Source organism: Leuresthes tenuis, unplaced genomic scaffold, assembly GCF_036924035.1.
Source record: "Leuresthes tenuis unplaced genomic scaffold, fLeuTen1.0.hap1 SCAF_15, whole genome shotgun sequence".
In the NCBI taxonomy this organism is placed as follows: domain Eukaryota; kingdom Metazoa; phylum Chordata; class Actinopteri; order Atheriniformes; family Atherinopsidae; genus Leuresthes; species Leuresthes tenuis.
Window position 1 is genome coordinate 24,626,342 of NW_027325369.1, and position 26,637 is coordinate 24,652,978.

At 40.8% G+C, this 26,637-nt stretch overlaps 1 protein-coding gene across 1 annotated transcript in view; it reads right to left on the reverse strand.

Moving 5' to 3' along the window:
* LOC140270717 (ryanodine receptor 3-like) overlaps positions 1-26,637 on the reverse strand; it is a 104,928-nt gene that overhangs the window by 15,888 nt on the left and 62,403 nt on the right. The window contains exons 37-75 of the mRNA XM_072365913.1: positions 25,625-25,727; positions 24,100-24,231; positions 19,851-20,124; positions 19,580-19,694; positions 19,050-19,182; positions 18,360-18,463; positions 18,075-18,210; positions 17,639-17,825; positions 17,395-17,503; positions 17,189-17,309; positions 16,479-16,648; positions 15,122-15,342; positions 14,776-14,866; positions 13,874-14,014; positions 13,131-13,294; positions 12,904-12,982; positions 12,531-12,620; positions 12,281-12,427; positions 11,979-12,041; positions 11,741-11,816; positions 11,342-11,465; positions 11,074-11,189; positions 10,927-10,994; positions 10,719-10,840; positions 10,498-10,547; positions 9,869-9,929; positions 8,782-9,020; positions 8,017-8,098; positions 7,808-7,938; positions 7,341-7,664; positions 6,918-7,158; positions 6,707-6,794; positions 6,530-6,622; positions 5,872-5,886; positions 4,880-5,050; positions 3,328-3,387; positions 3,083-3,217; positions 2,503-2,615; positions 1,696-1,795 (exon numbers count right to left, since the gene is read on the reverse strand). Of these exons, the coding sequence (XP_072222014.1) occupies positions 1,696-1,795; positions 2,503-2,615; positions 3,083-3,217; positions 3,328-3,387; positions 4,880-5,050; positions 5,872-5,886; positions 6,530-6,622; positions 6,707-6,794; positions 6,918-7,158; positions 7,341-7,664; positions 7,808-7,938; positions 8,017-8,098; positions 8,782-9,020; positions 9,869-9,929; positions 10,498-10,547; positions 10,719-10,840; positions 10,927-10,994; positions 11,074-11,189; positions 11,342-11,465; positions 11,741-11,816; positions 11,979-12,041; positions 12,281-12,427; positions 12,531-12,620; positions 12,904-12,982; positions 13,131-13,294; positions 13,874-14,014; positions 14,776-14,866; positions 15,122-15,342; positions 16,479-16,648; positions 17,189-17,309; positions 17,395-17,503; positions 17,639-17,825; positions 18,075-18,210; positions 18,360-18,463; positions 19,050-19,182; positions 19,580-19,694; positions 19,851-20,124; positions 24,100-24,231; positions 25,625-25,727 (4,989 nt within the window). The remainder of the gene's footprint in view (positions 1-1,695; positions 1,796-2,502; positions 2,616-3,082; positions 3,218-3,327; positions 3,388-4,879; positions 5,051-5,871; positions 5,887-6,529; positions 6,623-6,706; positions 6,795-6,917; positions 7,159-7,340; positions 7,665-7,807; positions 7,939-8,016; positions 8,099-8,781; positions 9,021-9,868; positions 9,930-10,497; positions 10,548-10,718; positions 10,841-10,926; positions 10,995-11,073; positions 11,190-11,341; positions 11,466-11,740; positions 11,817-11,978; positions 12,042-12,280; positions 12,428-12,530; positions 12,621-12,903; positions 12,983-13,130; positions 13,295-13,873; positions 14,015-14,775; positions 14,867-15,121; positions 15,343-16,478; positions 16,649-17,188; positions 17,310-17,394; positions 17,504-17,638; positions 17,826-18,074; positions 18,211-18,359; positions 18,464-19,049; positions 19,183-19,579; positions 19,695-19,850; positions 20,125-24,099; positions 24,232-25,624; positions 25,728-26,637) is intronic.

A 26,637-nucleotide genomic window follows, 5' to 3' on the forward strand; every position in this document is an offset into this window, starting at 1 on the left:
CTTGAGTCGTTTGTTTTGTGTTCTATTTTATGGAACTGTGTTTTCTGTGATGTTTCTGCGTTTTGCTTTCAGTAATGCTGTGTTTTCTGATGTGGTGTGTTTACTTTTTTGTTGCTGTGCTCCTCTGTGAAATATTGACTTCTATTTTGCTGAAAAACCTTGTATTCTCTTATTTTGTTGTTCTAAAATCTGCATTTTATGCTTTCTTCTTTTGCAATGTTCAGTGTTATATAGTCTTTCACTTTCAGAGTGAAAAAGAGAACGTTTGTTTGTAAAGAACTGAAGCCTCTTCAGTTCTGATGTTAGGGTTCATTCCAGTTCATTTCAGTTGAAGCTCTTAAGCTGAACATAATCAGGATGATTGACTGTCCTCACAGATCAACAATGCATAAACCTCAATCTAGAGAACATTATCAAATTGTAGATTTAATTTTTTTGTTGAAGACAAAGGCATATTCTTTCTGGAGCACGTTTTTGATGTTCCAAAGGTGATTCTCTGAGCTTTCACTATAACAAATTCAGTGCATGACTGTAAAGCTTAATGGCTGTGAAAATTTAGGAAAGAAACAGAGCTTTCATAAATTTCTCCGGTAAGTCGAAGCATCTTGACTGGATGCTTTCTTACCTCGGTTGGATGGGACACAGAGGTCAACTGACATCAGCTGGCTCTGACATCAGCGGTGATGTCATGCTCAACAAAATTGGGTCTAGATAAAGACCATGGCATTGATGACTGAGAATGACTCAGTGATACACGGTGGAAGTGGGGTGAATTTGACACTTCTGGCACTGAAAGTACTTAGTAGAAGAGAGTGGTACGAGTGATCCACAGCTCCCTGCAGCACATAAGTACCGTCATGAAGACACCGGGGAGGGGGAGACGACACAAATACTTACTGCAAGGTCCTGCACTAGCTTCTCCTCAAAAGAGTACTCCTCTGTTTCTATCCATATTCTCTGATAGGCCAGGAGGAAGAGGTTAATAGAGCGATGCCTAGGGAGGGGTAAGAGGAGATTAGCCAGGGTTAGATAGGAGTGCAAAGCAGGGGAGATGTCCCTTTAGGAGGGGATCATAATGGTTAGTTTGAGGCTACTGGTACTACCAACTGGTTACCTAACATTTACAGGCTTCCTGCCAGACTGCTGAGTTGATCAACATTTGAGGAAAATTCTATTCCTTAAATGTCATCTGCACTTGACACTGACACCCACAAACTGTTACATTTGAAAGTGTTTGAATATGCAACAGTAAAAGGAATAGACTGCAACCATTCTCCCATTTGTTAGCAATTAGCTTAGCATTAAAACTGAAGGTTGGCATAGCAACATTTTGCAAGCAAATCACTGCACCTGGCCAATCTAGTTTATAACTCATGTAGAAAAACAACTTGTTTATTTCACAAGGTTGTTTTTTTTCGTACTGTATCATGACATAATGAGTTAATTAGCAAACCTTTCCCAAGAGATGACACAAAGCGCTTCATCACTTTTTTGGCTTGCTCATGGATCAAGCTCAGTCTGGCTGACTTTAGACTAAGCTTGTTGTGTTACTGTAAATGTGTGGCCCAGTGGAAATACCAGTGAAAATTAAAGTTAAATCTTGTGGCAGAAACCAGGCCTGAAGGAAAGCAAACGGTAGTTAAGGAGAAGACCGCAAGTCAAAGAGGCAGCAACACTGGGTCAGAGTTACATTACCGTCAGCACTGAGAGCAGACTGTCATAGTCTGTGTTCACATGCATTATCTCCAGCCAAATGTGTCGGTAAGCGTTCAGGAAGTAATTTTTGTTTTTGTGCCTGAGGGGATGAGGTAGAGGCACAATAGATTGTGATACTGAGGACAGAGCAAAGATTTAACAGAGATACAAAAGAGAAAAATATCAGTGAGAAATTCACTATGCAATAGCCTCTCATCCTTACCTCTTGTGTGGATTCATCACTCAAAAAAACAGAAAAAAATAGTTGCTCCAGCATTGTGCATACAATCTTGTAATTATAAGCTACGCTTGATCATATTTCACTGTCAACAACTCTGAATAAATGAGCCATGCTGTCAGGCAGGCAGGTGGCCTCATCTGAGCACATATTGAAGACGGACACCCCCAGGTCAGACCTCATAATTATTTTCCTCCATACTGCAGCACTCTGCCCGACTTCCTGTGATTGAGTTACAGAGCAGCAGGCCATGAAATTGCCAGTGTCCATTCTTTTCTACTCTTATAAGTAGATAACAGCTATAGGCTAGACATGTGTTTTACAAACAGAGGGAGGATGTTCATTAATGTAGGCTCAGAAAAAAAGAAAGAAAAGTGAAAGAGGATTGTGAGACAGACAGAGAAAGAAGTTATTGTGGTAGGAGAGCTGAGGCTGCAGCACAAGGAGCTCTCTGCCTCTTTCTGCTGGAGAGAAGTTTTCATTTGATTATCACAAAGCTGTTTAGATTGGGACAGTGATATGAAGAGGAGAAGTGTGAACATTTTAGGTGTAACATTGCACAGTAATACCTTGGCAGATTATAAAGTGGAGCCATGCGGAAGCAGGCGACAACTGCTCGTTTTCTCTGTTTGGACAGTAATTTCTGCCATACGCACTTTTTGGATCTCAGTGGCTGTTCCACCTAATGAGAGTAAAAGAGATAATATCAAGGAAAACCACAGAAATAACTCACTGCTAAGAAGTGTTCTTTTCATCATGCAGACACAAGCATTTCTTCACTATTGGTGTTTTATATTTTGGTGACTCATCCTGAACTTGACTATTCCTTATTTCCTGTGTGAAAGCAGAAAGAACTTTCACGATTGACTGCAGTTAAGCTTAGTCATCTATAACTAACCAAATAGAAAGCACTTTTTTTTTTTAAAACCACAGATGGGAGGATAAGCTGTGATATTCTTATTCTCAAAGCAACTCTGCAGTCATCACTGCTATCCTTAACAGCTTCGTTTGAGTTAAATGTATGTCCAGATCTTTGTCCAGTAATCCTGCCCCCTTAACATTTTGAAATGCACCATGGTTTAATAATAAGACCCACTCTGAATGTCACTTATGGCTCAAACTGAGGCAGCAAAGGTTTAAATGTCTGACCTGCTCCAGGTTGAAGACAGCAGCAGAGATCCTCTGGATACGATCCACCACTCTTTCAGGGTTGGGAGGCCCCTCGATCCTCATTGCTATGTCTTTGTACAGGTACAGCTGCCACCTCACAGCAGGGTCCTCTGACTAAGAGTGCAATTCACAAAAACACGTCAGACCCATATCATATACAAGCTATTGTGTATATATATATATATATATATATATATATAAATAAAAGAAAAAAAATTGCATACCTTTTCTCGCAGGTGGAGATTCTGGCGAATGTGGTCTTTAACCTCTTCATCCGTATCTTTCTGTTTAGCAGTGAGAAGGAACAAAACAACTTGCTATAGAAGGAGATAACTATTGACATGATAATGTGTTTAGATTAAAAGTATAAAGTATTAAGGGCAGAAAGATCATCTGTAACTGTTATTCTACTTTATATACTGTATAATTTGATTATTGTTACTTTCGCAATAATGTAAAACAACAGTTCTAGCTAGTTGTAGTAAAGATCAATAATTTACTGTAATTTGAGCCACTGATTGATTAAAGTCCCACTCACCGAATAACTTATCTGTTTTCCTGAATATTGTTACATTTTATGATTTTGCCAAAACCTCTCAGTGCTTTGTCACTGCATGGAGCATGACCTCCAATTTCTTCCTGATTCAGTAAGTGGGAACATGAATGTGCTAATGAGCTTCACCCATATCCCCACCTCTGCATTTCCTAAAAGTCTCCTTTGACTGTACAATTCTCACTCTGTTATGCTCAAATTGTGAAGAACAAACAGCAATAAAATAATCATTCTGCTGCTGGCACCAGAATCAAGGGCTTTTCACATAAGATGCAGCAACTGCTTGCACCTGTAAAGCTGTGTGGGTCTGTTGGCCCAGGGAAGACACACAGTCTGCCTGGGTATCATCTTTGGAGAGTTAGCTGTGTGAGAAGTCTAACATTGTGTGCAGCCACCTGCCCGGGGAAACCTGCTTCCCTTTAGGCTTTTTGAACCATGTGCCACAGACACAGGGTGTTTTCTCATTGAAACAACATAAACTGCCAGGAAGTAAAGTTGTTTTGAGGTCAAGTTGCTGGTGGCGTTGCTCATGGCTTTTTCCCTGGCAACATTAATTACAAACAAAAGTGGAACAGAGAGAAAACCCATCAGAAAATTAATCTTCCAAATCTGTGTGTCCTCTCTAGTACTTTTGATGAGACACTGCAAAATAAACTATCAACTATCAACGTCCGCTTTAGTTAAACATCTTTACATGAGACATGAAGGCTTACAGAATCTGATTTCATGTTATCACAGTCATAAACAGAACACGTCATGTCTGGCATCTTAGCAACCAGGGAAATACGCGTCCACTTTGCCTCTCTATCTGGCTTCTGATGGCTATAACCTGCTTTAGCTGCACCCAGCAAGTGGCCAGGATTCGTTTTGATTGGTTGGTGCTGGTTCTTCTAAATAACTTGCGCAGAACATTTGGGCTGTCTGACTTTGTCTCTTTGAGGCTAAGGGTGGTAATCTGCAGATTCAAAGAAGAAATCGTCAGCCATAGCACTGATGGCTGATTTTGCTTGTGATATGTTTTGTGAAAAGTTTTTTAGTGGAGGGAGACTTGAATAATCATTTCACTTCTACATGTATAAACTACTGGGTAGTTTAACTTACCATATATACCATACCTGTATAGCTATATATACAACTAACTTTATTAGTTATGTACTATATAACTATATACTAATGTAGTATACTGTATATCTCTTCTTGCAGTAGCATTCTTGCTTTCTCACCATGAGGTAGCGGGTCTTAGCTAGAGAGATGAGCTCCTGATCCCCAGGTGTACACATGTTGAGGCCAATCGGCAGCATCTTCTTTAGAGCGGCCACAATCAACGAGGTCTGGATGGAGTAGAACTCACCGCGCCTCTTCTTGTGTTTCCTCTCCTGGTCTTGCCCTCCAGACTGGAAAGTTTACCATAATAACCTCAGAAAACACTTACTGATGAACAAACGGTAAGTGCTTCAAGCAGTTGGATAAGTTCTTCTTTTAAAGGTAGCTGAGATTAATGTTGCACTAAAAGAATTCCTGTCAACACATGGGAATATTCTATCTAACAGAGGGAGCACTTACACTGTATTTGAACAAAAGCCAGAAGCAACTGAAGCATTTATTTTTCAGCCATAGCAAAAACTGTGACTTGAGTAAATCCTCATTGCCACCAAAACATTAAGAATGAGGCCTCACACCTCAGCTGAAAAGCAGAACTGCTTCTGTAAGAACTGTGAGATATTGTTAGTGATGCAAGAGTGCAATGCTGAACCAACCCAGTGCAGTGGGCTCAGTGAAAACAGCAATCTCCATGTCAACATTGATATACATTTATATATTGTATATACTGTATACACTGACACACACACATACACATACAGCTTCATGACACATAGACTACAACAACAAATACATATACTATAACTACTGGCCAAACACATCTGAGTATCACAATCAATCAACTCCACACATGATCACATGATTTGCCAGAGAAGAGCAGGGCTTCATTACTCCATATGAAAAGTGTTCCACCCATAAGGCAATGAGGAATGACCAAAGTGACCATGTCACACATGGCGATGAATGGAGGCCACAAATAATCTGGTAACAATATATAACTACACTATAGACTATGTAGCACAGCGGCACAAGCTATTGGCTTTTCTGCTTGGCAACTTGAGCATTTAAGCCAATAAGCTGGCAGGAAAACAGCTCATGCACTGCATCACTCTACCTTTTCCTTAAAGGACTGTTTGAGATAGAGAGATAGAAAGAGACAGACAGATAGAGGCAAAAAAGGATGAGAGGGCAATTAATGAATGCGCAAAGTCCTCAAAACAGCTGAAGCAGGCAGACATGAAATTAAATGCTCTAACCCCTGTGATGCTGGCAAGAGATGAGAGATGGAAGTTAGTTTGTCTCATCGATTGTAACAAACATGCATGTGTTTTAATATTTGCACAATATACACACACATATGTACATTTTAATATAGCCACATCATCATCATAAGTTGCATACAGTACTGCTTTCAAATTTTAAGCAAAGGTGCTTCAGTAAGAGTTTTCTTTGTCACAGGTGTGTGTATTGAGGTATGTGTTTACACATAGCTCCTGACACTGTCTTGAACATTCGACATGTTAATGAGCACATGCAAACACACATAATGTGTTAACATGGCAGCGAAAATGTTAACATGTATCCTGCAAGTGAACTTAAGTTAGCTTTTTTTTGCCTGTCTCTCAGAAACATGAATTTATTCATAATTCTTTTTCTTAATGCCATGATGGGTTAAACAGCCAAGAAAGACTGAAATGGTGTTAATCTGCTGCAGAGTGAAGTCCAGAATAAGATAACAATGTTGAAAAGAAGTGGGTAGGTATAAAGGCTACCTTCGACATCTTTGTTTTATTGTCTCCAGTCAAGAAGGAAAGGTTGTTGATTTCATTCTGAACCACAAAGTTCTGCTCTTCTCTTTTGAAATTCTGGAAAACAGAAAAATAGCTGTCAGTTATGCAACCATGATACTGAAATTCTGACCAATAGATTCAACAGATTTAAGCATTTACATGTGACTTGCACCAGAGGATGAATATTTCTGCCACCATTTTGAAGAGCTCATTGGAGTCTGAATCTGGTTCTTTCAGCCACCTGGACCTGCAGCAGTAGAAAAAGAACAACACACTGATTGTAATCCCTCTGCAGACAGCAACATCTGCCCCGCTCTCTTCTAAATACTCCTTGAAAACAATTCCTTCAGTGACTACTCTGATAGCTTACCTGTTGTTGTCCACGTAGCGAATGAGCATGGGGTAAAAGGCGTACAGGTCCCTGCAGAGCACGGCAAACTCATCCAGGATGAGCAGCTCGGCCTCCTGGGTGTCCCCTTTACTGTCTGCCTTGAGAAGCTCTTCTTCAGCCACCACTTTCACCGTCTTCTTCTTGAGTTTTTCCAGCGTGGGCAGGAAGTGGCTCTTCAACAGGTCTGCCCGGGCCTTGCTGATGATGGGTTGCACATAAACTGAGTAGTGAAAGAAAGAAATCATTCATTTTACAAGTCATAATTAATTCAAGCATGAAAGCGTGCACAATGAATGCAAATCCGTGCTTAAAATGTCAGAGGTACCATATTTCTTCTTCATTTTAATAACTTGTCATAACTTCACTGCATAATAATGAGCTGCCATAGTGTCTACCACCCACCTGCAATTCTCTTCATCCATGAGGCCTCATCGATACCCAAGTTGTTGTTGAGGATCTTCAGGATGTTGCCAAGGATGAGGCTGAGGTGCTCTGAGGTGACGGTGGTGCAGCAGATGCTTCCCCCGCTGGCTGGCTGGTTTTCAGGACCCCTTTCCCACCAGTACGACAGGTAGTTACACAGCATGGGTAGCACCACCTCAATCACATGAGGCATCTCTGTGTATCGTGCTCCAGACTCAGCCATGTCATTGATGTCCTTCATTATGCCATCAAGCCGCGGCATTCCTGGACACATCTCCTCCACTGAGTCTCGTATCCCAAGGACTAAAACATGACACAGGACAGAGATGTGATTACAGCAACTTTTACATGAGCACGTTATGTATTTTGTACTTTTATCTTTTGAGAATGAATGTCCTTTACCCATGATGTCCGGGAATGTTTGGTTTTGAAATAAAGTTACTCACCAGCTCGATCTCTGGTACTCTTGGTATTAAACACGGAGCAGGGGTTGTACATATTGAGCAGCGGCTCCAGGAAGGCTACAGGCATGGCCCCGGCCAAAGTCGCCAGACACTGACCGAGAGCTGGCAGCTGCCTGAGGAACAAAAATTGATTAAACAAGTTTCTTTGCCAAGGTGATGCTTAATCAATGCCACGTTGAAGCTTAGGATACCTCTCCACATAAATGTTTTTCCCAGTGCCCAGTGCATAGAGGCTGGTCAGGATTCGATAGCAGGACACTTGGACATCATCCACTGGGAATATGAAAAAAAAAAAAATGAGAAAAATGCAGGTGGATCTAAAGTTGGTTTTAGTAAAGCTGACATGACAAAACAGACAAAATAATGATATAAGCATTGTGTGTTGATAAAGCTTCATCATCTTCACATCAACTCAGTCAAACTCTCCACATTCATTTAGGGTGTAAGTCTGCTACGTCTACGGTCAATTACATTTCTGTAAAGTCCTTCCTCTCATCACAGTCTTCCATGTAGCTGTTTCAAATGCTATAGTTGGTCTTCATTTTTAGAGGCAGACATCTTCCTGCCTTAACTGATTGTCAAAAATTGCACAACCTCAGCAAATCCAGTGAAATACATGATTAACCTCTGTCTCTGGTCCTATTTCATGCATGATCTTCCCTTGAATCCAGTACAAAGATAGTAGCACATGAACAGTATGCACCAAAGTCTTTGTAAATATGGCTGTAAGTTACAACATCATTATTACTCAAAGAAAAGGTTTTAGAATATGGCAAAATGCTTAGTACACATCGCAGTGTATGACAGAAATGAGATTATTTTCTAAAGCAGTGGTGAAAACTTCTTACATGTAGGAATTGTGCAATCGTGTTTTACATTGAACTTGACACTTGATTCTAGTTTTTTGCAGCCTTTCAAGCGGCCTGTTTGATCATTTCTTTGCCGTCAGGACTCACAAAGCAGATCTACTCCAAAGTGGTGTTGAGTGATGTGTTCAAACAGAGCGGTTAGGATGGGAAGCAGAGCCACGGTGGTGTAGTTGATATTCTGCGACACCCCTTTCATCTGTGAGCGGGAGTGAGTGAACTTCCCAAGCTTCAGGTTCTCAAAAGTCTTCTCCAGGTCCTCCGCAGCGTTCTCAAAGAATGTCCTCAGCCCCACCCTCACCTGCTCCGAGCCCGACTTCATAACTGTCCTGTTCGTGTAAAGAAGAGCGTGAAAAAATGACTCAAAGCAAAGAGGCAGGTATGCAAGAGCAGGGCTATAATAAACTAGTGGAAACCTCTTGGTATGCAAATATGCAATTACTTTAGTGCCGCGGTGTGTAAAGATTTTAGTCGTGAAATATGAGACATGTACATCAACCTGACTGCCTTCATACTGAAACATAAATTATTTATTTAATGAACGAGGTGAATATTCAATTTAAGGTGAGTCTGCCAGAGATGAAGCTTAGAAAGAACTATATGAAAAAGCACAATACATTAATATGATCAGTGCCTCTGTTTTTAGCATTTCACAGCTCATAACATTGGTAAATTAACTGTCCATTGTTAAGCCTTGATGTGTCATAGAAGGAAGGAAAAATGGGAGACAGAGTCTGTGGGCGTTAGTTGTAGCTCTTCAGCACAAACAAGACACAATAATGCATTGCTGATTTAGCCTCATTATGTGAGCTGCATTAGCAAACAGTACACCGTCTCTAAAGAACACTATGAGCCCTGGGCAACATGTGCTGCATGAATTTGTGCTGCTTACTTAAATGCCAGAGCCGGCTCTTAGTAAATGCCAGTGCCTCCCAAAAGAATTATGGCAGTTTGAAAGAAAACTCTCACAACAAATATGGTCCTCTTTGGGGTCCAGATGGGGTTAGATCCACTTATCTGTGAAAGTCTGTAAATGGCTTCCAAAATAGTTGGCGTTTAAGCAAATCATTAAACTAAGGACTCTTGGGTTTTTTGTTTTCAACTTTTCATCACAAGAAGAAAACTGAAAGCTGCTGAGTTTCTTTTGTGCTCAGAGCTTGGCCTAGTTTGCACCCACCTAGTGTCCAGAGTGTGTGCGAGGATGTGCAGACAGCTGACCATGGTGGTGGAGTCACTCCCTACAAAGAACCACAAACACAGAAGCTGTCAGTATGATGTGAAAGCAGAGAGTCACCATTTTCTACTGCCAGGTTTTCCTCTGTACCTGTGTTCACTTAGTCATTACAGTCATTACATTACATAAACCAGTACATACTCCCTGGCTTTCTCTTTTCTCGAGAAAAGGCAATCAAAAGGTTGGGGAGTTTGGGCCTAAACTTTGCCTGTTCTGTCTCCAAATGCCTCATTTTGCATGATCCCTGCCGGGTAACTAAACTTTAGAATTTGGTTGTATCAGCCTCTGCTCTCCTGCATTTGGCTCCTTTTGACAGTTTCAAAGTTTCTCATTTAACTCTAGGCAAAATAAATATATTTCTAAGGAAATGTAAAAAGTAAAAAAAATCTACAATATGTGAAAGGACTGGCTGCAGACCCAAAGGGAATTTCACAGATAAGTGTTTCAATAAAAGCCATGAGAAGAAATATTTAGGGAGCTGTTAATAAAAGCCCGAAGACAACACACACACACACACACAAGCAAATACACATGCCCACGCATCCCTGAGCAGTCAGTTTTAATCAGCTTACCAAAGAGGGAAATCCTATGTCTGACAAGAGCTGCCAGTTTACAAAACAAGCTGAAGGCATGAAGAATAGAAACAGGGAGGAAATCAGAAAAAGAACAATGGGTTAGTTCTTCAATCTAAGATTAGACATTAAGAGTTTAAGATTTCAGGCAGAAAATGGTAAGTTACACCACTGTCAAGCAGTGTTGCTGTGGCTATAGTCACAAATGTGACAGCTGTTACCTGGTGACCATCTCCTTCTCTTTGTTGGAGGCGTAACCACTGCTGCTTAGGTTCTTGTTGGGGGAGGAAAGGAAGTACAGAGAGTGGTTCTTGAAGTACTGGTCGATGAGAGGGAGAAGAACCTGAAGGAAAGCCACAATGATCACAAGGTTAATGGGCACGGGCAAGTATTCCATGATCAGCAAACGTATTTGAGCTACTTCCTAACTTTTGCGAAAAACTTGATCTCTTGTTCATGAGGTGACCGGTCTGTTTTTCCACTGGCAGCCATGGCCTCTATACAGAGAAAAGATAGTTAGTATTAAGAAACAAGACTGCTGTGAGTGTCTTTTAACTCTGTGTTATATTGTTATACCTAAGTGGGCAATGAATTCTTGGGCGGAGTCAACATACTTGAGCAGCTTCTTGAGGAATTTATAGGCAAACCTTTTCTCCATGGAGGAGGAATCCTGCTCTAAGTCCTTCAGACCTCTGCAACATAAGAACATATTATCTTTAAATTTGCTTTCTCAGAGTACAATACTCGCATTGAATAACATTTAATAAAGCACTCCACCAACATGGTAACGAAGTGCTGTAAAGATCATATCATAACACCAGTGACATACTCTCTGCGAATTGACCTTATGATGCTATAGCCATTAATTTGCAGGAAGCGGAAAAGATCCTGAGCCTTCTCTCGGTCACGGGCCTTCTCCTTAGCTGTCAGCGTGTCGTAGGGTACCAACAGAGGATGCGCTCCTCCACCTGGAACCACAAATAACCCAGTGTTCAGACATGATTAAGTCTGTCTCTCCACCGAGTGTCAGTGTGAGGGCAGATGGAGTGGCAGCACCTCTCAGATGAGTCAATTTAGTCAACACTAGTGAGGCATACTCATGCATACACTCACAAGCATTTAAACACAACATCCACGCAGCTCTTTTTAATCCACCCGCACAGATACTTAAAAAGTCTCTCTGTCTGTTTTGCAGGTTTCTTTGTGAAGTATGCGTTCTCGATTGCCTTCATTAGCAATTCACCTCTGCTTCCAAGGTCACTTTTTTTCTTCTTGGCCCAGATGTTATGGTAATTCTCAGCCACAACCTCCACCATCCCCTTGGACCAAAGACAAAAAGAGAAAAGTTCAGTGAGGAGCGTATCTTGCCTACGTTACTCATTCACAATCAGGAAATATTGCTTTTGATCTCGTCATTCATCAGAGAGGTCATTTGAAACTAAAAAAGAAGGAAGTTCAACAACAAACGTAGAGTCACTCACCTGCAGTTCTCTGGACAGAACCACGTTGCTTGTGTCTATTGGGCTAGGATTGAAGCCGTTGGCCTAGAAATGGAAATAGAAAAAGATGCTGTGAGCACACAGTGTCAAAGTGTTAACACATCACCTCAATCACAATATTTCTGCTTGCAGCAGACGCAGACTTGATTTCACGACCCTTCTTCACTCCATACTGATACTGCACCTCAGCCTGGTTGCATTATGAACCTTTTACAACACATTGTTAATGGTCTGGTGTAATCACTAAGCAATTCAAGACAAAAACGTTCATGTTTGAACTGTACCTGCGAAGCCTGAGAGATTTTTCTCATTTTCTCATTCTCCCTCTGTAGAGACATGCTCTCTCCATCCTTTGTCCTGTCGATGCTCCAGCCCATTGCCAGCATACTTTTCAGAGACTCCCTAATTGGCCCTCTGTAAATCTCCTTCTCCTGGAGCATGGTGTCACAAATAAATAACAAATAATAAACTAAGAGGCAACCTAAAGGCATTCATCTTCAGGTTGTCTCTCCCATGTGTTGTATTGTACTGCACCTTTTCTGTCAGGGCTTTGTAGGTTCTGAGCTGAGGGTGAGTCTTCGCCTTCTCATCCACGCAGTCTCCATATTTCCAGCCCAGCAGCACCTGAGACGAAAAAAAAACCCGAATCGCTATAATGTATCACAGATGCAACGATGTAGTTTAAATGGTTGGCACAAAAATGAGCACAAAGGGCTACATCACTGTAGGAGAGCATATTTGTAGACACATTTTTTTTCACCTTCATTTTGCTGAAATACTTTTCAGCTCATGTCCTGTGTGGTATTTCTTCAAGACAGTGTCATTGCCTTATGCTTATCTTACAACACTCACTGCCCCATTTAATGCCCATTACGTCCCTGGTGGATGCTCATATTTTTGTCCTTACCTTCTCTGCAGACCATTTCTCATGGCAATGCTCGGCATATTTGTTGGCAAAATGCTCAAGCTTCTCTGGAAGAGCAATGCTAGTGAAAAAAAAAACATTTGAAAATGACTCTGAAAGTGTGTGCAAGTTTATGTTAGTGAAGTCATTTTCATTTCGATAAAAATTCAATATATTTCGTCAGGGTGATGCAACATTTTTCATCGATTATTGACTCTAAAATGGCTTACTTAGCAGTATTGATGGGTTTAGGGTCAAAGTTTCCCTGAGCATCTACAGAAACAGGCTTTTCCACCGTGGTACTAATAGAGGCATCAACGTAATCTGGTGGCAAGGCTCCGGCTATGGCACTAAGACAAGGCATGGCCATCTTGAACAGCTCCTGGTCATATTTCTGCATGGAGAGAGAGACAACGACAGACTTAAAAGTATCATTCACTGCCTCAAATGTCATAAGACAACAGTTCTGCAAGCAGAAATTTTACTTAACAAATACAAATAATCAGCCTGGTTGTCAATTTAAGCTGGATCTAAATGAGGCTGTAAAGTCTCACGAGTCAGTGCCGGGCTAGCGGAAGAGACGTTAATGTAGAATTATTCTAAAAGCTGAACAACCAGCACGCTAGAGGCTTTGGATCAATGATGGCTTCCCAGTTATTGATGTTTGCAGACCAGCTCTTGGCATAGCCTCCATTCATTAGCAGACATTTAGAGAGATGTGCTGAGTCCAGCTATCTGCATTGCTAATAAGGTGTTTATGTCAATGAGTCCCATACATGTATACTTGTTAACCAAGACCAGGATGAATTCAGCCAATTCCACTGATTTGTTTATCACTTCTATGGAACAACTGCGGTTACGCATTCTTAGAAAGTGGTCATTAAGAAGTTGATCCCAGGGATTTGCCAGACACATGTTGAAGAAAATTATGCGTTCAAAACAAAGACAAATAGGAAATATATTGGCATCTTACTCTCTGGGACAGAGAGTCAAACACTCCCCAGAAGATCCTCTTGGTGAGCAGTAGTTCATCTTCTGATGCTGTACCAAAGCTGCCCCAGCCCGACGGGAGGCAGTAGTACTTCCAGTTCTGCTCATAATGATTGGTAAGCAGCTGGAGGACACAAAGACGATAAAGGGCAAGACTTATAGTGATATATAAAGAATTTCGTGAAGCTGGTGGTTAATGACATTAAGCTTGCATACTGCCTACAGTTGTACACGCCTGTGCTAGAAAATACTTATACTGAAACAGCTGCAGATGTGGAATGATTATCCCCATTGTACAATGAAACACAAATTGGTACATGAAAGTAAGAAAAAACAACCGTGTCTAAAATTCCACTGGCCATTCACAATTTATTTCCTCTCGAGTATTTCTCTGCTGCGACCTTGAAGATTAAGTGGAGCAGCAGAGCCAACAGGCCTGTAATCGCATAGTCCAACACTTCATCTCATTGTTTTCCCTCCTCTTGCCGCCTGCTTCTTGCACACCGGATTATTAACACCACAAGTGTGTTGCACCTAAGAGTGTGCGAGTGTGAGAAAGAGAGGTGAAGAACAGTTATGTTACATCAGGGGTACACCTTCACTAGAGCTGGTGGAAATAGGTTATTGGTAGCTCCCTGGCAAGCCGACAATCGAATAAACTGAGGGAATAGATTGCGACCAAGCAGCACAGAAACAATATGGGGTTAGATTTTTTTAGGAAAATGAAAAAAAAAGAAAGTCAGACACAAGAAGCAGTTAAGAAGGTGTACAGGAAATAATCAAATTTGAGGCAGGCAGGGCAACATGAGATATAGGATAAAAGATGACTAACTGAATTAAAAAGGTCATATAAAGATGAAAATTAATTAGGAATTTTTATCTAACCCTTAGAGGCATCTTGCAGTATTCAGTTAGCAAGGGCACATCAAAGACGAGGCGATGCAGGAGCTGCTGCAGCATGGAGGGACGGAGGTGCCTGCAGAAGAGGGTGAGAGGAGATAAGACTGTTGCTGCCCTGAGCATCTTCCGACTCTAACCTAGTTTGTCACACTGACTTAAAGTAATATCTATAGAAACCTAGCCAAGAGGTATATTAGAATGTTTCTAGAAAGCTGATAAAACATGCCGTTGATCTTTGCTAATCCTGCCAGGTGAGATATAGAAAAACGCATTTTATCACTGGCTTAAGAATCTTTTAACCCCAAAAAAAGAGTTTTATTGTGCTTCTCACTTGCAAACTGACAGCAAACACTCCTCTATGGCATCTCTTTGTGCCTTGGTCAGTGAACGGCCCTTGGAGAGGCGGTAGATGGTGTGCAGGGTGGAGTCGATGAGGGTGGCGTAGTGCTCTGTGCCAGCAAAGAGAGGTGCGCAGCGGGTGAGGAGGGGCAATATGGCTGAACCGATGTAGCGATTCATAGCCAGGGCCGTCTCAGTGGTGCACAGACCCTCCTGTAAAGAGAAAAGATTCCAGGTCATACGAGAGTGATGTTTAAATTTAAGACGTATCACTCCAGTGAAATTTAAAAATCCAGTTCATAATGTTAGAAATAACACCCTCGAGTTTAATTAGTTTATTGGACCAACTGCTGGTATTGGCTATTGAAAGAAAACTTAAACTTTAAAAGAAAACCATAAATATCTCATATTTGTACACATGCAAGGATTAAACTAAATGTGTCAGTGTAATCAGTACTGTGTGTTTCCTGATAGAAGAGATGATTGCTGCAGGTTGAGTGATATTCTTAAGTGCTTCCATATCAAGCTCAGGGACTGACAGAGCAAATCTATAATGAGTCATACGAGTTATCCAAGTCTCTTTTAAGAGCTTTCTCTGCCGTCAAGAAAAAGATCAGAACTCAAACTCTCAAACATATACACAAGCTCTCAAAGAATACCAGAGGTTATGGTATATTCCGTGTTTCTGTGCTTTTAGTAAATATTGGAAAAACTTCATCCCATCGGATGCCACATTAAAGATATTGACAGGTGAAGTGAATGAATACCGATTTGCAAGCAAGTGTTCAACTGGATCTTGGCTTTCATTAAACCCCCTAAAAACTCTGTTAGAGACAGAGCACAGCCCTCTACGACATCAGCATTCTTTAGCAGCAGGACGATGTTCTCTGCTGTGCTGCACAAACTGCTCAGTATTGAACCACATTCCAAAATTTCCAGATTCCAATTTGACTGAGCATCTGTCAGATATGCTAGAACCAAACCCTAAGCAACTCATTAACATCCTGAGGCCAGACAGACATCACAGGGCATCCACAGTGGCCAATGGTGGCTGTTTTGGTGACCTTGAGGAGGATTTGCACAATAATAACCAGATGTTTTTCATGATGTGGCTGGTCGGTCTATACGGATTTAAGAGCTCAGAGTTAAGTAGTTGAGCCAGTTTTCCTCTACATCCTTAAAACTCCATAAAGAAGTTAAAACAAAAAAGATCAAATCAAAACCAGAGCTCAATGGTAGTTTCTCATTAGAATAAAATGCTCCCACACATTACTGATCCTGATTCTCCATGATGAGGCTCATTGGTTGGCTCAGTGCTTCTCTCCCACGCTGTTGTCAGCTCGACCTACCGTATCCAGAGAGGTAGCAGCCCTCAGGTCAGGGAGGAAGCCCACTTCCAGCAGGTGGAGCAGAAAGCTCTGATCTTCAATACCATACACCCTGTCTAAAAACAGCACCATGGGAGCTTTGTGGTCCGGGCAAAAACAGGCTGACATGTCTGGCTCAGTCATTGATCCATCTGAGAGAAATCAAAACAGACACAGAAAGGCAAAACATTTGAACAGCGTAAACCATGCAGGTTGTGAAGTGGTGAAACACCCAGGGAAAAGTGTACAGTACATAATGGCAAGTCTTTTCTGATTAGGAGAGCCATGTGTATTCATTAGGCTGCATACAGCAGTTTTCTGGTGCTGGAGCCTCAGCTCGCTGTCTTCATTCTTGGCCTGCTGACAAAGCTTGCTTGGCGGTGCTCACGGCAGCGAATTTAAGAGCCGAGTCTTGCCATGCTTATGCAGATCAATCAATAGAGCAAGACAGCTAGCTATAGAAATCATCTGGCTTACTCAGAGTCATGGGAGTGAACAGTAAAGCGTTGTGCTGATTAAAAAGGCATGAGCAGAGAAATGAAATCAATAACTTTCCGCTTCGCATGGGACGTGCACAGCTTTGTTACCATTGTACTTTAAAGTGTGCAACACATCCTGATGTGACATGCAAATAACAAGAATGCACTATCTGATGGAAGTATATAAAAAAAAGCAGACATCCGCATGAGTACCTTTGTTGATAATAGGCATTTTAAGGGGAATACTGATAATTCCCACAAGGTCCTCAGTGGGCACCAGGGAGCGCAGGATGGCACGAATACGGAGAGCCTCACCTTTCCCCTTGTTGATCAGCTGATGAAAAGATGAGCAAATAAAACGGGATAAAACAGCAAACAAGTTAAAGAAGGACAAGAAAATGTCACAGCTTAAAACATACGTGCATCTCAGGGGCACAGCGTCCCAACAGGTCAATGAGTGCAGAGTAAAATGACATGATGGCATTGCCCATGTGGACCACCTCCTCCTCATCATCACCATCAGCAGACCTAGCACAGGAAAAAGGAAGGAGATAAGGAAGAAGAGCAACAGCAAAGACATAAGTAAAGGGATATCAAACAGTTGGCTGAAAGGTAATGCCTTAGCATTGCTTATTGAAACTTTGCTTGATTTTCATGGCTCACATGTCAGAGCTGAATCCCTGCACGGAGCCAGGCAGGTCCAAAGCCGGCGTCTCAGAGATTTTAATGGCTTCTTTCATAGCAGCCAACAGTCCGTTGCCTCCTTCTCCTCTCAGGGCAGGTCCAAAACACTCTGGACGACGAATGAGCAATTTGACCACAACACTGGAGTTCTCTTCCACACTCTCACCTGCAACACAAATACAAAATCACTTGGCTGCATATGCTCAGGATAACACATCACTTTACACTTCAAAGCTCTACATATGGAGAGATTATAAAGACAAAACTCCAGGTAAGCCTGAGCAGCTGAAGCTCTTTCAAGCTTTTTTTTTGTTTGTTTTTTAGCCTGTTCGCAAAGAGAAGCAGAAAAAAAGCTGAACAAAAACAGAGTGATAGATGAATTTATAGAGGGACTGGAGAGTAGCTGCAGTCATACCGTTTACAAAGACAGCAAAGCGCAGGAAAGACAGATAGCGTTCTCCTTCAATGGGGTTCCATCCAATATCTGGGTAACCTTTAGCCAGAAGCATTGGACAACTCTGGAGACCACAACCAGCCAGGTAGGTGACCACCTGCAGTTACATTACATAGATTACATCCCATTGGACCCAACATATCCATACTCATTCCAGCTGTGATCTTGATCCGCCACCTTCATTTGACTTTCTCTATGAATCAAGGAGACTTATTTTAAACTATAACAACAGAAAAAAGGTCCTGCCTTGTCCAGATCAGGTTCTTCCAGTGCCAGAGCCAGGCCGTTGTTGTCCATCACAGAGGAAGCAGCTACATCCAGAGGAGTGGATCCCCTCATACCTGGAGAGGCTGCGACACAAAGCGCACGCAGGGTCAGATAACTTGCCAGTGCTTTTATCTTATATGCACATAAAAAAAGTTAGAAAACAAACAGCAGGGGGTGGTATTTCCTCTCTTAAAATGTAACCAGCAGCTAATCTACCAACACTTGCTGAAGATTAGTGTCACCAGTTTGCTCTGGATACTTCAGACATGTGAGGCTCCATAGGGTGTGCTCACATTATTTATAAAATTTGGTTAAAGCTTATTTGCATGGTCAGATTATTTTTTTAAATGTCACTATTTCTCTTAAACTGTTTATTTTGTATTCATTGCCACAAAACTTCACGACTGGTTAAATGTTTGCATGGTTGATGTCAAAAGTTTTTTTTATAAAAACTCATTCAATTATTCTTTTATACATCCATTCGGGAAATTTAACAACCACCAAATAGTACCTTCATTTCATGTTCATCATCTAGCATATTTTACACCAAATGTTTTGTCTGATTCTTGATCAGTTTGTGCCGTCTTATGGATCAGGTTAGTGTAGCTTCAGTAGCCATCAGACCGATGTCCAGTCAACATGAGGGGTAATAAACAGAGCTGCACCCACCTAGTCCCACGCTGCTGTTCTCCAGCAGGTAGCTGAGGTGGTCAAACATCGCTTTCTGGTTCTGCCGGCTGATCCGACAGAAGTAGCAGAGGAAGCGACAACAGCTGGCAACCATTTTAGGGAAGGCAATTTCCTGTGGGGTGGCACAAATAGAGTAAGTAATATCCTCCCTTGGATTTTAATACAAGATCAGACATTACGTTTCAGTCCTATTTTCAGGCAGCTGTTACAGTTTCATTAATAGTGGACTCAAATGTAACAGAATTTCAGCAAATCAAGCCTAAAAGGCCTGACGTCTGCACACACTGCTTGTGAGTCACAAAGTGACATTCTACCCTTTGCTGTCACAGCCACATCATCATTAATACACACTCATCCTTTAACCACACTTCACAGGCAAAAGCTAAAGTGAAAAACTGGACGAAAAACACAAATGCTTTGTTTCTAGTGAGGAAGAGTTGTGGAGTGTGTGGGTGCCTCTTAACAAACTGATACAGCAGAGATAAATCTAAGAGTAGAAGCTGTGAAACCTGGGACTTGTCTCCTCCGAGTACATTAACCATGACCTCCATGACAGTCTCATGCATGCCCAGTATCCTCATTAGATTTGGGTGCTGGTAGAACACTTTGTTGTTCATGATGTCACTGTAGAGGAAAATAAAATACTAAATATTAGACATTCAATGAAAACGGGTGACAAATTACTACAAAATAAAAACTTATTCAAACAGATTTTTCATGTCACAGAAAGAGTTTATCACCTAATCTCAGAGAAAGTTGGTCTCTCATCTAAGAACCTACCCGAGTCCATCTATCATGAGCTTCTCCTCCTCTTTTCCCATTCGAACTGACAGCAGAGATCTGATCTGACCGAGAGAGGCAAGGAGGTTTATGGTGTCCTGGACTGAGGCAGCACTTATGGTGTAAGTCTTCCTCATGGCCCGGAGCAGCTCTCCAATGCTGTCGTACTGCCTCCTCAGCAGGCTGAACATCTTGCGAACGAGCTCTGGGTCCTGGATATGACACTCCTGGGCCCAGCTGACCATGGTCTGAGAGATGAGCTCCTTCAGATTGGCTGGACAGAAGGTTGAGAAAAATGAGTCAATGTTCTTTGTATTAGTGGACCAGGGTTTTCAAAAATTAGAATTACAAGTAAAAACACACCGCCATGTTTTTTAAGGGTGTTTGATGATACATCACAGCCCTATTTCTAAAAAAGCTGTGATACCAAAGAACACATCAAATAAAAACAGAAAGCAATGATTTCCAAACTATTTAAACTGTAAAACTGGAGTTGCATCAGCGCTGTATCAGGATGTGATCTAATACCAAGCTGGATGTTGATTCTCCTCTAAAGACCAGAGGACACAGCAGTCATGATTTCCGAGTATACGTTATGGCACAATTAAACAAGCAAATTACTTAAATGATGCTACACTTACAATACAATGAAATGTACAACGGCATGGACATTACGTATTGTCCAATAGCATTAATCTAAAGGACATATGTCTTAGAGTACATCTATGTAATCTCATCAAAGAGAATAATGGAGAATAATCACCGTATTTAACACAACCAAAGAGTTGTTTTTTGTGTGAGTGCTTATCATTTCTGGAGGAACAGAACTGCACTGATACAAATCGACAGCTTTAACTCACTGATGCTTGGTGTTAGGCAGGCAGGACACATAACTGTATCCACTTAGAATGACTGCCAACAGAAGCGGGAATTAATCAAAACACCAAAGATTTGAGCCATGAAACAACAACACTGAGTTCAAAGATGCTAAAATGAAAGGTGACAATGTTGGGTCAGAATTTTCAAGCTATTATCATTATTATTTTCATTATCATTAGCAAATTACCACCTACACTATACTGCTTTTTGACATCACACTACACGACATACATAAACTTTCATTACATATGATATAATGGAAAATATAGCTGTGTGCAACAACACAGTTACTAGTTTTAGAAAGGAATGTTGATTCAACCAATCCAGGATTTTCTACATATATATCTATATATTGTTGGCCTTAAGAGGAAAATAAACTTTAACCTTCCTTCTATTCACTGACATGACAGCAAGAGCAAGCAACCCTCATTAAGTTGTTTCTACCTGACAGGTTGCTTTTTTTTTTAAAAAACACAGCCAGTGCTTGATTTCAGTAAGAAAAAGAAAAATATGTTTCAGTGATGAAAATGAGACCTCGAGCATGGAGTAATAAATAAATACAGACGGCTCCTTCTAAGCCTCCGTTGCAGTTTCAGCTTAATAAAAAGAACAGCACAGCAGTGTCATACAGAAGCTGCAGAACTCCACTTTTAAAGCATAGGTAATCAGATGTGTTTGGTGCATGTGAGACCTTTATTTCTGTTGTGTGGAAAGAAAAACACAACTTGCAAGCTCATTCATGGAAAGACACATTTTCCGTGTAGAAGAACAAAAAGCCTTTTGCATAAAGAGTAGGGAAGGGAAGTAGATACAACAATAATTGTTGTGCTCCTGTGGTTAAAAGGAGACTTGATTTGTTTGAAGGTTATCCGTAAAGCATCATTAAAACCAGATCAATACATTGTCTGAGTTAGGGTGTGGGGTTGTTCTTAGAATAGAAATACACTCAGGGAGAAACAATTCAGAACCATAAAAGTTATTTACTGATTTACTGAAGTTAGCTGATTGCATTTTTAGGGCCACTGTGATATACATTTTAAGACTATTTGACAGAGGGTTGATCAATGCAGTCTGTGCAATGCAGTGTCTGTACAGCAGAATGACAGAGCCTGCTGCCAGGAGGTGTCAGAAAAAGTCCCGAAGCTTCAGCTTGTTCCAAAAAAAGAAGTGGCATTTCATCTTCTTAGCCAACATGCTTCACAACACCTGACTATAGAACACATCCACTTGTTGTCTCTTCATCTGTTTTGGTGTCAAATGGGTGTCACCAGCATTTTCTCCTCAACAAACAAATCTTGTTGTTAAAGAGTTCCATTAACGGGAGCTAGCATCTTTTATGGTGTAAGAATCCACACACACACCTCTAATGCTCACACACGAGCACAGATTTCTTCCAAGGCAAGTCATCACGTCTAACCATTAAATGCCTCAGCTGGATGAACCATTCATCAGAGGGGGAAAACGACTTCTGAGCTCCTTTTACTTCATCCAGTTGAAATAATGGCCATGACAGCGGCGGCGCCCCTATCTTCAGGGTCTCTGGGAGTGAAACGATGCGATGGGGAGGAAAAGTTATAGCTGGCGTCGCAGCACAGAATATGTCATACGTTGTCTTCACTCGCTACCCTACTTCTTCCTCATAAACCCTCTTGTTAAATCCAAATAAAACTATCCATTTGGCATGCATATTAAAACAGGAACAAGTCCAATTAGCATTTTTTAGCCTATGGCTATCAATTTGTCCTTTAGTCCATACTAAAGCAACTCAAACAATAATGCACGGATTGCTCTGAAATCTGTGCAGGTATTTGTGTTGCTGGAGGAACCTTAGTCTGATGACACCTTGACCTTTCCTCATTTGAATATCTTGATATATATAATGGGTAGATATGCCTTGTAGCTTTTTCTTCTTGAGGACTGATTAATTGATTCGGAGAAGAAAACAAATATGGTGTCTATTACAAACATGCGGTCATAAAATGACTTTTAGCAGATTTTGTTCTCTGATGCCCTGAGATTTTAAAGTTAAATGTGATGACTCCGAACTTTTGTGCCACTGAAAAGTTGTTTTCTGATCCGTCAGCCATAAGACTACACCGTAGAGAGACCATCACGCCATAAGCCAAAGCATTAGTTTCAGGAAATATACTGTATTTTCATCCTGCTTTTCTCCTTGAGATGTGTGTGGTGGTCTATAAGCTGTCCTGTCAGGGTCACTCCAAATCCCTGTGGAGAGATTGCCTTTGATTGTCTTTAGTCAGCAACACAGATTTAAGCCGTAAGTGCGTCCTCGGGATTTCCAGCTGAATCTTAAAGCGCATTTTGAAAGCAAGAACACACTATTTTAGATCAGGTAGTCCATAGATAATCAAAAGCAGGTGCGTGTGGATTTTTCCACTTTATTTTAGATGTCTTAATGTCGCAGTAGATAAAGAAAAACGCTGATGAAAAAAAAACTAAACACATCCAACTGTGAGCAGCAGTTGCAAATTACTCTCCTGCGTTTACACTGAACAATAAGACAGAACAAACAAGAAAAAGTAGAGTGTATTTCTATCAGTTAAGAAATAATGTACAATCAGTCATTTCGATGTCCCTGACATAAGTGGTACTTTAGACAAAAAAACAATCTATTGTGGCAACTATTGTTGCACCACAGCGAATGAGAACTGCAGTGTTTTTCTTTACGGAGCATGTGCTCATCCCTTTGGAGTTTTTCCCATCCATACGTGTGTCTGTGAGTTTAATCAGGTGAAGGGTATAGCTTCTTCACCTGTGTTTTTTTTTCTTTTTATTATTCTCTCAGTTTTTCTCGCCCTTCACGGAGCAGTCACTCTGGAACCTCTCCTCCACCAGGCTCCATATTACCATAATAAAATTGAAAAGAAATTGGAATGGAAATTACTGCTATACAGCGACTGGGTCCACATAACAGCCACTGGCTGACATACATGCAAGACTGAGGAAGCTAGAAATGGAATACAGGTGCCCCTCCTGTTAATATTACCCTTCTTTTGTGCCAGGCGCACAGACAGAGAGCTTGTTCAAGAGGAGGTGAACAAGGGCAGGAACAAGCAGAATGTACATGGGAGTAAATAGAACAGAAATTAATTTAGTGGTTGTTCTTTTTAGGGAGAAAAAATAACTGTTATACAGTCAAAGAAAAAAAGAAACCTCTTCAATTTCCTTTTGATGAGCACTTCTTAGGTTTTGGACATTAGGAGGGCGAGGAAAAGAGTGAACGGGGTAATAATCAGATTCAATCGACATAAGCCCAATCGGATATAGATTCTTTATCAAGGTTCACATGCAATGGTTCAGTAAGACAGTGATGAGTCAATTGTTCTAATAAAAGCAGCAAGTTCCTCACATGGTGCGGCTTGTTCCTTCTCCGTGGGCTCTTCTGCTTTGTGAGATTGACTTTTGATCTTGTTCACCAGCATTAAGAGGCGACCTTTAATAGATGTGTCTTGCTCGTATTCATCTTCCTCCATAGGGATTCCTACAAAAAATTTAAAAAAGACATACACAATATATACATAGTATAATCAAGCATTATCTCTGTCAGGCTTGGCTCCCTGTGGGTTCGTAGAGGTCTTGCATCTATTATGCATAGAACAGGATGTACAGCATCTCTCTTCTATTTTTAAAACAATTCTAAGTTGTCTTTTATTGTTCTCTGTAGGGAGGGTGCCACGGCACGTTGACATAACACGGCAAAGCTGGCATTCCTATTCGCTCAGAAGTAGCATGGAGGGTTGAGCAAATTAATTATTCATAAAAACATCAAAATGTCAGAACAATCGTAGAGGCACTGAACTACATCCTCCGTGGAGAGATGGAAAAAATACAGAGTGAAAAAAAGAAGCACTTCATGAAGGATTGGTACAATTCTGCTGATGCCGACACAAAATAGTAGCAAAAATGTACAATCAATACATAAGCCTTCCACAATTTTCTTTGCCAAGGTGGATTTTTTTGTCCCATATGTTTTGCGAAGTTACTAAGCAAATCATGTCCACCAAGATTCATTTATATTTTTGAACAAATTCAATCTAACCCTTAATGTTTAACAAAGCAAAGATTTAGCTTTCATTTCTCTCAGGAATATAACTATGTGCGGAAAACTACGAGAGAACCAAGTTATATTCGGATTTTTTCTCAATGCACTTGCTTATTTGCAGTGTTTAGAGTTAGTGTCATAAGAAAAGCGCCACTACAAATTCTTTTCATCATCTTTTCGTGATCAACCTTCACTGAGGCAGCACTAACATGGCCTCTGAAATGCTGTATTGTGCTCCCCGACAATAAATCTCATGTTTGGGAAGAAACTACAAATTCTCAATAGGATTTAAGTCAGCTGAGGAAGTGGGCCAAGTCATTACTCACCTTTAAAGCTTTAAAGGCCCTTAGGCCTTCATACATCTGATACTTACTGACACAGTGTGTGCCCTCCCCAGCACCGAGACAGAGCCCTGATAATTATTCTCAAGTTGCTTTTTGGTGCTGGGCTTTTGCAATTGGAAGCTACCTCATCATTAAGCATCTTAATGTAAAGTATTAATCTCTTTAAACACACACCCTCCCTCATTACACAAACCCATTTCACTTGAAAATGCTAAATTCTTAAGCATTCATTTGTACGTGGTTTGAATTTGGATAATGTCTGTTAACTTCCGAACACTCACTTGCATAGTAATTGCGCCCGCTGTGTGTTTTTACATTATGATTCATGCTACCAGTTCATGCCGCTTTTGTAAGATGCCTGTAATAAATTCTAAATTGACTTCAGCAATAAAAGACCACAGCATATTGTTAAAAGCAATAATGCTCATTTTGTAATAAACAGAACCAATAAAGCAGCTCCTAAAAATTTTGCTAGATCTGAATCTCACCACAATGGAGCTGCAGCTGGTTGTGAAAATCGTAGAGTTCCCCCTGGATGTCTGTGGGACACGGACAGTCCTCGCCCATGCTGAAGGTAAGCAGCATGTTGATCTGAAATTTGGAAAAAAAAAATCACACCGACATATGAACTTTTTGCCTTATCACCGGTGACTCTTCTTGTCTTAAGTTTCAAATGACATGTGAAACTGATATAATCTTATTGTAAGAATCACAGAGAGAAAAGGAAACTAGCTTAAGTGGATCACAGACTAAAGGACAACATGACACATCATTAAAGTAGCTATGAAGCCCTGTGCTCTGTCTCCAGCTGTGACCTTAAAGAGACAATGTAACGAATGTAACGAATGTGCCTGTGTGCGTGCATGTGCGGTGGAGTGTGCCCTCACAGTGAGGCCTTAGATTAATTTGCCTTGAAGCTTTGCGTGACATACTTACTGAGGAGCACTTTCAGGACCACTTAGAATATAAGGTGCAAATTTTATATAAATCTCTTTATAGACTGAGGAGCCAAACTGGGAAAGATTCAATGAATAAAAAAATCAAAATGAAGTCTAACAGTTGGAAGTGAAATTAACCATGGGTATGTGGAAAATCCCAGATGTTATGGACGTTCTCCTGTCATTTATCCAGTTACAGGCATAATTTGAAGCAGAGAGCATGGAAATCATCTTTGTAGTCACTGTAGAATTGCATTTAGTTTTTTAACTAGTTCTTTAAATAATGGTCCAACCTTTAATACAGGATGTTATACTGTAGATGAAACTTATAAGCTTTGCCTAATTAAATATTTGGGATCTATGAAACTACATATAACTTATAATAATTCCATAGCTACCCAACTCTTAGTATGTTAACAACCATGACACATGAAAAAAAATATATATATTTTGTTAGTTACACCAAAACCAAGCTTTTGAAAGCCATTTCAGTCTGCCCAAAACTGAAATTCTCAAAGTTGAACTAACACAGATATAGAGGCTGTGAAATTAATTACTCCTGC